Source organism: Oncorhynchus nerka, linkage group LG13 (genome assembly GCF_034236695.1).
Source record: "Oncorhynchus nerka isolate Pitt River linkage group LG13, Oner_Uvic_2.0, whole genome shotgun sequence".
Lineage (NCBI taxonomy): Eukaryota > Metazoa > Chordata > Actinopteri > Salmoniformes > Salmonidae > Oncorhynchus > Oncorhynchus nerka.
The window spans coordinates 64,790,136-64,802,585 of record NC_088408.1 but is presented as its reverse complement, the minus strand read 5'-3'; the positions used below and the strand labels follow the sequence as shown (position 1 = coordinate 64,802,585).

Genomic DNA, 12,450 nt, shown 5'->3' with positions numbered 1-12,450 from the left:
CACCCCTTTTGAATGTCTTTGTCCACGGGATAAATATATTTCACGCCCCCAGTCCTTTTTCCACAAAACTTCATCTAAAATGGTTGAGTTTCCTGTAAACAATAGATATTATATTCCTTCTCTTTTAGCCAGGTAAATACTGATAATCTTTTCTTATTATCTGCTAAGCCATTACAGTTGTAACTGGCTATACTTATTTCACCACTTACCAGAATAACCTTCAATTCTATTTATCAAAATATATGTTTGTAAACATACCATTAAAAAGTAACATGATGATTGAGTGTCTATAGAGATGTACCATGATATTTGCATTGCTACCAAGTAAACCTCCAATTGGTCCCCCCTATTCCACCCGCTAAAAGCCCTCCATCCCGAGTTGGGTTGTCATCCCAATGCCCGGCAGACCACCCCCGACCCTCCGTATCCCATAGCCCTGAAAAGACCGGGATCCATCCTTCGAAAAGAGCACACAGTGCCATTTACAGAACAGAAGTAGATCAACCGCCAAATGCATTTCCATTGCCCTCGCCTCCATATGTATTACATATAGCAACAAAAAATATTTTTTAAATTCTGTTTCTTAATTTCCATAATTAGCTATTACATTTGTAGTAATGTAGGCAATTTATGCAAAGGATTTCTTACGTCTCACCATTCTCGCCATTACCAAAATGACATTATTGCAAGCAATTATTATATTAGCAAACAATTATTGTGAATCATCCTATATTGTCACTAACATCTTTTACTCCTTCGCAACAGTTGTGGGATACGCACATACACACTCAACCCTTTCCCCCCACACAACCATAGGCTCACATTCTCAACAGTTTCACCATCCCAGAGCCCAACTTAAGAAAGGTCTTTATTTTTCAAATGCATATACAGTTGCAGCTGTATGAGAAGGCCTGCAGGACCGTGCAAAAAAACAAAATGAGCAGAAATTGAGAGATTTTATGAACCATTGTCACATCCTAGATGGAGGTCAAATGTACACCTTTTCCCTGAAACACCCACAACACAGTCCCCCGTATTGACCATATTCCCAAGCATCTCCATGCAGTCAGACTTGATTTTGTGCCACAATAATATACCCCCTCTCTGAATGTCTGAGTGTGACCCCCTCCCCATGGGTTACTGCAGCTAGTGTTGCCAGCACTACCACTGCCTGGGTGGGGGCACCCCACCGGCTAGGTACAAGGTCGTCAAGGTTCTCATTAGTAGCTTTGAGAATTTCCTTGATAGAATGCTCTCCCTTTAGGGGGCTTGGCAGGACAAACCCTGCCAGGCAGGCTCAGAATCTTGAGGGGGCGGTGCTGCTCTAGAAGGGCTCTGACCGCATTTTTACTGCATACGGACCGCTTACAGCAGGGCCAAAAACAGTTAGGGACTTGTCCTTAGTATCTGGGTCCTTCAGGTGGCTGTCTAAGGTATAGGGTTGTGGACCGTTCCATCAATATAGGATCGTAAATAAATAAATTAGATATACAATTTATTTAAAAATGTAGTTCCCCATGATAAATACATAAAAAGACATAATTCAGTATAAAAAGTATATCCATCATCTGAACAACATTGAAAGCTCTCGCACACCCCCGCTCACAGCAATACATTGGTTCTGGGATATGCAACCATTTCCTCCCACTCAACGCCACTTTCCCACACATAAAATAAAATTTTAAAAAAAACACACCACACACAAATACTTTGCCTTCTGTTTACTGAATTTTTATCTTCACCATGTTGAATTAGTGCTTTTGTGTTCCAATTGGTTATATTTGAAGATATATAGAAAAGCTCATATTTTTTATTGTATTATTACAATCCATAACTGGGCTAGAATCGTTTCATTATTTTCCTCGTCTAAAAGAACTTGTAATTTTTTAAAATAGCTATGGAGTAGTGTTTGTGTCTCTGAACAACTAGTTATCAATATATAGTTTATCGACGAAGAGAGCTACTCGTTTCCCTTTTAATCTATTTTCCTGGAAAAGTGGATATAGAACTTTATGCCGTTCTGCAATTTCCTCTGGGAACTGGTCATTCATGCCAATGTTGGTCCCATCAAGTCCCAGGCTTTTAACCATTACTTTATCTTTAAATGAAGCAACTTTGGCAACGATTGGGCGTTCATACCTCTGCCTCTCTGGCCGAACACGTACGAGTTGGATTTTGTCAATAGCTTTGCGTGGAATCTGAAGCGATGTAAGGAGGAACTCTAAGGATTCAGGAACTTCTCCTTCTTTCTCTTGGATACCTATAAGTACCAGATTCTCCCTCATGGATCTAGTCTGTATGTCACGTAAGGCTTCTCTCAGAACAATGTTCTCCTTTTTAAGTTCATTCACTTCGGTTTTAAATCTTATTGACTGTCATTTATTGATTTTAACAGATCGGGATTGACCTTTACCATTCCCGGTGGTGAAAATATTAAATCGTCTGTCTGTAGAAGAGTCACGTTTTCGTTTTGAAATTGGTTCAGTCTTACTCTCCGTCATGTTTGGGTGTTGCTTGTTTTCGTAACATTTGTCGATAAATTTCTCTAGCCTTAAGATTTGTTTTGTATTATTATCCAGATCGAAGGTAATCACCCACCAGATTGAGTAGTGCTAATATTTAGTCTAACTTGCCGATATTGAATACTACAGTTTTATCTTGAGGTGTCCAACATAACTACGTTCAGTCCGCCATTACCTGTAGAATACAGGCAACATCCGCACCGAGCTAAAGGCTAGTGCTGCTGATTTCAAATAGCGGGACACTAATCCACACACTTATAAGAAATCCGACTATGCCCTCAGACAAACCATCAAATAGGCAAAGCTTCAATACAGGACTAAGATTAAATTCTACTACACCGGCTCTGACGCTCGAAGGATGTTGCAAAGCTTTCAAACTATTATGGACTATAAAAGGGAAGCCCAGCCACGAGCTGCCCAGTGACGCAAGCCTACAAGATGGGTTAAGTGTATTTTATGCTCGCTTCGAGGCAAACAACACTGAAGCATGCATGAGGGCACCAGCTGTTCTGGACGACTGTGTGATAACGCTCTCCGAGGGCGATGTGAACAAGACGTGTACTCAGAATGCGCGGACCAACTGGCAAGTGTCTTCACTGACATTTTCAACCTCTCCCTGACCATGTCTGTAACACCTACATGTTTCAAGCAGACCCCCCCTAGTCCCTGTGCCCAAGAAAGCAAAGGTAACTTGCATAAATGATTACCGCCCCGTAGCACTCACGTCAGTAGCCATGAAGTGATTTGAAAGGCTGGTGATGGCTCACATCAACACCATTATCCCAGAAACCCTTGACCCACTAGAATTTGCATACTGCCCCAACAGATCCACAGATGGAATCTCAATCGCACTCCACACTGCCCTTTCCCACCTAGACAAAAGGAACACCTATGTGAGAATGCTGTTCATTGACTACCGCTCAGCTGTTCATTGACTACAGTAGTGGGATTAACAGGCCGTGGCTCGGGTGGTTGAGGTCCTTGATGGCCTTCCTGTGATTCATTAGGCAGACCGCACCACCACCCTGTGGTGAGGTGCACCTACAATCCTGATCCCCAAGGCTGCCATGAAGCTGACTGGTTAAATAATCAAATACTGAATCATGAGATAGTTGATTGTTGAATAAGGATTAGGCCTGTAGAAATGATGTAACATATATTGTTGTTACCATGTTAGGCTACACTTTGACAGAAAGAAAAAGCAAGCAGACAGAAATATTATTATTTATCTAAAATATAAGGGAAGCTCTGGATGAAAGATTTCATGTTCACAGGCCTGATGAGTGTTTTTACTTCTGGGTCTTAGTCCTGGATCTTTCAGTGTCTTTCTTCCTTTTAAAGGTTGACTATCTCCATTTGTATCAGAGTTGACGCTAGAGGATGGCTGGGACCCTGAGGGCCTGTGGCCATTGTCCACAGAGTTCCTCCTTGACCTCCTCCAGCCTCTCTCCCTGAGCATAGGCCAAATGTATCATCCTCTCCTTGGCAGTCTATGGAATAAAATGCATATATTAACACTTCTGATGTACAAATACATTTCAAAAAGTAACAGATGAATGATACAATAACAAAACATCCTATACTGTATTGATTGTGGTGTACAGCAGGTCAGCCACCAGGGGGAGACTTGTCGAGGCCTGGTGACAGACGGAGTATACATCAAGAGGCGACGGCTCCATCTGCTTGACGTGCCAGGTCTCGATGGGCTCTCCGGCCAGGATTAATTGGGGCTGATTGCTCACCAGCTGTACAAGTCCCATAAAGCTGCCAGAGGGGCAGCACACAGGAAAGATACTGGTGGAAGAAAGGACTCCCGTATAGTTGAGGACAGTTCCAGAGGTAACAGGAGTGAGTTCAGTTTTTGATCCCCACAGGACCCAGCAAGACCCGGAGCCCAGAAGACGGTAACCCGGAGACGGTCTCATGGGGGAGACCTATTATTGTCTTTGGAACTATTATTTTAATAAACACCCTTGAAACTGAACTAATCCTATTCTGTCCGTGTCTGATCTGTATTAACGTTTTGACCCAACCCCCTGGTCTGCCACAAGTGGTGGAGAATGCAGGCATTCTGATAACGTGGTCAGATCAAGGTTGACGTTTACGCAGCATCAGCATGGACGAGTTGGTAGCTCAGTTCATCCGGGCCCAACAGGCAATTCAGGAACGAATGCAGGAGGAACAGCGGCTACAAAACAGCCACCTCATTGAGGAAATCAGGAAGCTACAAGGGGGAGCGTCTACTGAATCACATCCAAACCAGTTTTTAAATCAAGAACAGAAGACTACCTCTGTATGCTTGAACGGACGGCACTACGGGAAGAACGCCCAAGACAGAAGTGGGCCAGTCTGCTGGCCCCGTTCCTCTTTGGGAATGACCAAAAGGCATATTGGGACCTGAACGATGAACAGGCGGCTAACTACGATGGAATCAAACAGGAGATACTCAGCTGCTACGGGTACAGCCTGGCCCATCAGGCTCAACTCTTCCACAACTGGAGGTTTGTAGCCGACGCATCCCCCTCAGCACAGATGAGCGACCTACTGTGTGTCACCAGGGGATGGATCCTAACCGACGTATCCACCCTCTCCATCCTAGACAAAGTGGTCCTGGATCGCTTCCTACAGGCACTACCTCACGACATGAAGAGGGCAGCAAGTTTATGCGCACCCCAGACCTTGGAGGGCCTCCTGGAAGCAGTGGATATGCATCAGAACACTCAGGCCCTGCTGAGTCGGCGACCCGTTCGAGGAGTCGGAAGGACAGCCCCACTGCTGTGTACCCTGAACAGACAGTCGGCAGGGCCAAAGGACAGCAAACCCCTGGAGAGACGGCTGGGGTAGGGCCGACCCGCCACCGACGACCCCAGGTAGATGGAGACCAAAAGGAGGTGTTTTGAGTTTGGAGCCCGGGAGCACATTGCCTGGCTCGAGGAGTCAATGCTATCAGCAAGCCCCAGAGGCAAGGTGCGTCACGCAGTGAACTACGTCACCTCCTGTTGGGCACACCACGAATCAACTGCACCCATGGTCCCGGTGAAGGTTGACGGACATAACACAGAAGCTCGAGCCTGCTGAACCTGGAGACCGAACGTGGTAGGGAGATGTCCATTTCCTGTGTTCCCCGAGGACACAAAGCGGTATCCAACCCTATGGGCCAACATTGTGATGCCACAAGGGAGCTGCACCAGGTGGGTGCAGTACCAGAGTTGCCGGTACCTCTCCTAGTGGGACGAGATTGTCTGCTGTTCGCGGCCCTGTGGGGGCACGAGCTGAGGAAGAAGGTACGAGCCGCCTGAAGACGAGAACGAGGATGACCCATCTCCTGCGCGGCCCGGAAGCAAACAGGTTCACCAACCTGTATCTGTGTGTCCTGAAGTCAGCGGGGGTGTCGGTACCCACCCCTCGGGGAACCACGGGAGGAACCTCGATTTTGACCCGCTGGGGGCCAACTGAGGGGACAATTCGGGACAGCCCAGTGGGAGGATCCTAACTTGAAAGCCGCCACAGCCAAAGTGATAACGGTGTATGGACAACTACTTCCGGGGGTGACTGACTGGAGATACCCCCATTTCCAAATCAAGAATAACCTTTTGTTTCAGGTGTCACACCAACAGGGGGAACTTCGAGAGGTATTGTTGCTGCCCCGACGGTACGTGGGAACCGTTCTTCAGCTGGCCCACACCCACCTTTTGGGGGTGCACCTGGGAATGGAGAAGAACAGGGAATGGATCACCGCCCGGTTCCACTGGCCCGGGGTAAGGAGGGTAAATTCCTGGCAACATGGCACGGGCCATACGAGGTGATCGAGAAGCTGGGACCTGTCAATTGCCACGTACATCATCCGGGGAGACGGAAGCCAACAGATGACCACGTGAACCTGTTGAAGTGGCACGAGAGGACAGCCTTGGCCGTGTTATGGTCGGGACCCAGGATGCCAACGGTACCAGTGGTGGTTCTGAGCAATGAGGACCTCGACCCGGACCAGAAGCAAGAGCTCAGGGGGCTCATCGATCGGAACACGGCGGTGTACTCTGAGAAGCCGGGCCGCAAAACCCTCATTGAACACCACATCCGTACCCGGCCCGGGGAAACGGTACGAAAGAGGCCATATAGGATTCCGGAGGCCCGAAGGAAGGCAGAGAAACAGGAAGTGGACGCTATGCTTAGGATGGGAGTCATTGAAGAGTCCCACAGTGCATGGTGCAGCCCAATCGTGTTGGTGCCCAAACCGGACGGTAGCCTCCGCTTATGTAATGATTTCCGGGGTGTAAACGACATAAGCTTGTTCGACGCCTACCCCATGCAGAGGGTGGACGAGCTCATCGACCGATTGGGAAAGGCCCGGTACATCAGCACCCTTGAGCTGACCAAAGGATATTGGCAGATACCGTTGGCAGCCTCATCCCGGGAGAAGACAGCGTTTGACACCAAACGGATTCGGTCTCCGTGGAGACCGAACGGTGCCCCCGTTCCCACATTCCAGCGACTGATGAACAAAGTACTTCGACCCCACCAGTAGTACACAGCGGCCTATCTGGATATCATCATCCACAGCAAAGGTTGGGCAGAACACCTGACGTGCTCAGACAAGCCGGGTTGACCGCGAACCCCAAGCAATGCAAACTAGGGTTCGAGGAGGTGAAGTACCTGGGGTATTTGAGCGGACAGGGGAACGATAAGCCCCAGGAGAGGAAGGTTCACACGGTACGTGACTGGCCCGTTCCACGCACCAACTTTGCGGCTATAGCGTCCCCCCTCACCGATCTAACCAGGGCCCGCCTCCCGAAAACAGTGAAATGGAGGGACGAGACAGAAGCGGTGTTCAGGCGCCTGAAGGAAGCGCTGTGCTCCCATCCTTTTCTCGTAATGCCCGATTTCCACGTGCCGATGTTGGTTCAGACAGATGCATGTGACACGGGACTAGGGGCCGTTCTGTCCCATGTATACAATGGGGAGGAGCACCCCATCATATACAAAAGCTGATACCCAGAGAGAAAAAAATACTCTATTGTTGAGAAAGAGAGTCTAGGTGAAGTGGGCGCTAGACACTCAAGTATTACCTGTTAGGTACCCACTTCACCCTGGTCATGGACCATGCTCCCCTGGTCTGGATGGCCAGGGAAACAAACTGGTCACCAAGTGGTTTTTGTCCCTTCAACGCTTCTCTTTTTCTGTTGTGCACAGGTCAGGGGCGAAGCATGGAAACGCGGATGCCCTATCGGGAAGGGAGACTTACGTCGCACTGATGACAGTCCCCTCCCAGACAGAGCTGGGGGGGGGGGGGGGGGGGGGCGTACAGCATGTCAGCCACCAGGCGGAGACTCGTCGAGGCCTGGTGACAGACGGAGTATACATCAAGGTAATGGCTCCATCTGCTGGACGTGCCAGGTCTCGGCCAGGATGAATTGGGGTTGATTGAGAGTTGGTGAGTAATCAAGGGCTGATTGCTCACCAGCTGTACAAGTTCCATAAAGCTGCCAGAAGGGCAGCACACAGGAAAGATACTGGTGGAAGAAAGGACTCCCGTATAGTTGGGGACAGTTCCAGAGGTGTGAGTGCGTTCAGTTTTTGATCCCCACAAGGATACAGCAAGACCCGGAGCCCAGAAGACGGTATCCCGGAGAGGGTATCTTGGGGAAAACTTATTATATTCATTTGGACTATTATTTTAATAAACACCTTTGAAACTGAGCTAATCCTACTCTGTCCATGTCTCATCTGTGTAAACGTTTTGACCCAACCCCCTGGTCTGCCACATGATATACTGACCACATCTGTCGAAGCTGTGTCCTGAAGGAAAATCATGGAATTGTAAGGCACGATGGTGCTTAGAGGACATGTGAAATGAGTTAAAAATGCAAGGATAAACTTTGATTGGTTCATGCTGAGTGTGTTGGCTAGATTTGAGAGATGAAGAGTCAGACACTTACTTGGTTGCAAAGGGTTGAGACAGCTGAGGTTGGAGCTGCTACAGAACCTGAAGGAACTGTTTGGCACCAATGAGAGATGGCACTTGGAGGCCAGTGGACCACCACCATGGCCCCGCCACATCCCAGGCAGTGCCAAACAGCAGGACCTGCAATTTACACATTTTCCTCAACGTTCTTTGACATATTTATCTCTATTGGTAACACACTACATGTATTTATATGTTTGTTACAAACAAGCTAATCTTTGATCAACTTAATCCATTCATTGTCAGATCTACAAATCTGTAAGCATCTCTGTGACAGCATAGCAAAGCCTCCTGGCCTGCATGCATATGCAGCCTAGAGCTCCAGTGTTACCTATGGACAGAGGGATCCTGGATTGGTGATGGAGCATGGCCTTAGGGATGGGGTAGAAGCAAAAGCCATCCCACAGTTGTGTCTTCTGGGGGAGTCTATGGCTTTTCTCTGTCACAGTTGGGCAGAAGGTTGTGCTTTCTCCACAGATAGTCTGAGAAGACCGACCTATTCCAGTCAATCTCCTCCAGTCTAGAGTAAGAGCTATGAAGACAGAAGAAAAGGAAACAAACTTATATTATTCTCAAACAAAACATGAGTTGCCAGAATTACCTTATTCAAGTGCGACACTACAAATATTTGTTTATTTTCATTGACTAAACTAAATCCTATGAAATAGCAGTTCCTCTCCTCGTTACACACACCAACAGGACATTATGATAGACAAGTGTTGTCCACAAGAGGCATACATCCTAGACAGTATATTTTGAAAACATTTAGTTAAGTTGACATTCTGTAATTATTTGTTTATGAACAGCTGTAAAAAAATAAATAAAAAAAAGTTAAAAAATCTTACATTCTTCCTAAAGCATGGATAATCAAGGAAGTACGTGACCACTGACCACTCTACATGAGATGTTGGAAAACAGAAAATAAACAGTTATAAAACTAGGCAGAAAAGCTCACTGTAATAGGAGCTATCAGGGCCCACATCTTCAGAACCAATGCCCAGTTTCACTCTCCCGTGACACTCCCTCATTGCTAGGCATGTGGAGCCAAATCAGGGTTTTTCCCATCTCTCAACAAGCCTGATGAATAAGAACTGAGAAGCAGCAGCAGGTTTCACGCCTGTTAGTTACATGTACTCTACGCATTCCATTTCACTCAGAGAGCAATGGAGACACCCCTTTTAATGTCAAGTCAGATCATAGGTCAGCCATACTTCGAGATACAAAATAATGCCATGGGGCAGTACTATGACAGTATGAGTGACCTTGCTGTCCAGTTTGTATGTTGAGCGATCCTGCTGGGTGTGTCACCTCAGCACCCTCTCCCTAACACTGTGGAACACCAGAGGTTTGTTCCTGAGGAGGAAAGCACTGGGGACCCTGGGTGATGAGGGGGGGCATGTTTGAGCCTGGGTCTGGGCCTCTGGGCTAGCCTACAATGACAGGAGCTCCTGGTTCTGGGCCTGGGGTCTACCAGCATCCTCCTCCTCCCTCTGGGGGTCAGTGTCAGGCTTTTGGCCAGGACAAGGTCTTTTGGGTGGACAGCTTGCTGTGCCACTAGGGAGCCCAACCCATGCTCACTTCTCAGCTGTGACGTCAATGGAGTCAGCTGGAACAGCACCCTCTTCCACACATTCTTGGACTTCTTTCTGTTCTATAACACACAATATAGATGAGTAAATGTAACTGGTAAACAATGTGTTTTCATTGACAATAATGTAATACAAAGATAAATAACCTGCCACATACAATTTATGAAACCAGTGAATATATGGTACTCACCACTTGAGGTTTTTCAGGACAGAAGGCAAATGACAGAAGGCTCCTTGACAGTTTAGGCATGTGTACAAAAAGGCAATTTGACACCAAAATCTGCATATCTGCCAAGTTTAATGCCTAAAAAGAAGGTTACGTGGTAAGCAAACAATACAATCTAAGGTCTAGGGCTATAACATAAAGTGACTGATATGACAAAAAATAAAGATAAAATCCACATCAAATACAATAAATCATGTGACCTATTTTGGGCGTGGCTCTTAAGGATGTGTTGGGGATTGGGGATCCACTTCAATAGGGAGCCAGAGCCCCATGATGCACTGGAGCAGCTAGCCAAAAGATTGATCTGGGCTGAGCTGCAATAACAGCCACAACAGACATTACACAGCATCAGCTCTACTACAATCAACATTACTCACCATCGAAAAGAATAGTCTACAAAAAATACAACTTTGGTTTTCAAAGGGTGTAAGACAAAGTCAACAAGTCTTGCATCTGACATTAGGCTTACTATCTGCTAGTGTAACTGACCAACCTTGACTCCCTTGTGTTGCTTGTCACTAGGACTATGGTCAACAGAGTTGAACCCTGGAAAGTGGAGATCTGCACTGCAAAGAATGAGAGTTGTAATTGCTGCAATGTAGACCCTTATGCAAATCTATTGGTCAAACTTTTAAACATATTCAACTAAAATGTAGGACTCAATTTTTGGGAGTGTTTTCTGTTGCAGTATACTGGATGGCCAAATGGCAATATACTTACTATATTGAATTGTATTAGGCTATAACTCTGTTCTGGCTCACCTCTCCAACCTTTTGTTGTGCTCCCTCTGGTGGGCTTGTGACTGGCTGGAGGGAAGAGTTTGAAAGGCATCTGTGGCAAAATTCTCGTCTTTTAGAGCAACTTCACTTTAGGGATCTTTGGGCCTTCATTCCACTCTGATACATTAGCCACACTAAGGGTGGTTAATGTATCAAGGCTGACCATGGGCTACACTTGAGAGAATGAGTGAGTGCAATAATTTAGTCCTGTACATGTGCTACACACTAGCTATTTCCAGTGTCCATGCTAGCATAACACGTTAGCATTCCCAATACATTGGTTCAATCTAAGTAGTGTGCTATTATGTAGATTAGAAGAGAGCCGACTACTTTTTTGGCGAAGCCCCATTCTTCTCGTTCATTGGAAGGAAACAACTTCAAAACATCCAGAGAAGCTTACAGTAGCCATCTAGGCCAGCCACTTCTACAGTAGCCATCTAGGCCAGCCACTTCTACAGTAGCCATCTAGGCCAGCCACTTCTACAGTAGCCATCTAGGCCAGCCACTTCTACAGTAGCCATCTAGGCCAGCCACTTCTACAGTAGCCATCTAGGCCAGCCACTTCTACAGTAGCCATCTAGGCCAGCCACTTCTACAGTAGCCATCTAGGCCAGCCACTTCTACAGTAGCCATCTAGGCCAGCCACTTCTACAGTAGCCATCTAGGCCAGCCACTTCTACAGTAGCCATCTAGGCCAGCCACTTCTAGGCCAGCCACTTCTACAGTAGCCATCTAGGCCAGCCACTTCTACAGTAGCCATCTAGGCCAGCCACTTCTACAGTAGCCATCTAGGCCAGCCACTTCTACAGTAGCCATCTAGGCCAGCCACTTCTACAGTAACTCTGCTGATATTTATGGAGCAAAAAGCATCCCAGTGCAACGCATACGTACCTCATGGGAGGGCAAGCCAGACAAGTAAATGGAATAGGCTAAGAAAAATCTATGTAAGAGCTGGCTAAACAACTTTGTTAGCCAGAACGCTAGCTACCCAATAGCTACCTTTCAGAACTTGCGTTACCAAGCAACGGCGAGAGACTAGTTCTTCTCCAGCTGCTGGTCAAAGTTGTTTTTACACCCACCCCCATCCAGTCTCGGAGGTTGCCATGCAAGGCTCTCCATACTCATGACATTACTCATTTTGGGCATACTTCTTGATGATATGGTGTTATGTAAATGTCTATCAACACCAAATTCTGATCCAGTTTTTTGTCAATGCGTTTTTAAAATGTTTTAATTGCAAGTATCAGTATTCAATTTAGCAAGTTGTTAGTTTGATTCTGGATGTCATCACCAAAATGATCCAGAAATCACACTAGTGCAATATCTTAACGAAATACAAGAAAAGGTCAAGTTGGAAAGGAAACAACAATAGATG

At 46.6% G+C, this 12,450-nt stretch overlaps 1 protein-coding gene across 3 annotated transcripts; it reads right to left on the bottom strand.

The window, feature by feature from the left end:
- Nucleotides 1–855: 855 nt before the first annotated feature.
- Nucleotides 856–11,761, bottom strand: LOC115139876 (uncharacterized). 3 transcript variants are annotated; one of them, XR_010465609.1, is made up of 6 exons: nucleotides 10,261–11,761; nucleotides 10,060–10,132; nucleotides 9,327–9,376; nucleotides 8,813–9,013; nucleotides 8,456–8,601; nucleotides 856–4,012 (listed from the first exon to the last, which is right to left on the bottom strand). XR_010465609.1 is itself a non-coding variant. In XM_065026552.1 (5 exons), the coding sequence occupies exons 1-5, from the start codon at nucleotides 10,354–10,356 to the stop codon at nucleotides 3,896–3,898; spliced, it is 633 nt and encodes a 210-aa protein (XP_064882624.1). In that variant the 5' UTR covers nucleotides 10,357–11,761; the 3' UTR covers nucleotides 856–3,895. The 3 variants fall into 3 exon arrangements, 1 of the variants encoding a protein (XP_064882624.1); XR_003865173.2 differs by having other exon boundaries at nucleotides 9,327–10,132; XM_065026552.1 differs by lacking the exon at nucleotides 9,327–9,376.
- Between the last annotated feature and the right edge of the window lie 689 nt (nucleotides 11,762–12,450).

Excerpts from the sequence above, each read along its gene's own strand:
- LOC115139876 (XM_065026552.1), bottom strand. The coding sequence starts at position 10,356 with ATGCAGATTTTGGTGTCAAATTGCCTTTTTGTACACATGCCTAAACTG. Across the intron at positions 10,133-10,260 it reads GTCCTGAAAAACCTCAAGTG|AACAGAAAGAAGTCCAAGAA; the intron begins GTGAGTACCATA and ends TGTGTGTTATAG. Across the intron at positions 8,602-8,812 it reads CAGGATCCCTCTGTCCATAG|GTCCTGCTGTTTGGCACTGC; the intron begins GTAACACTGGAG and ends TGTAAATTGCAG.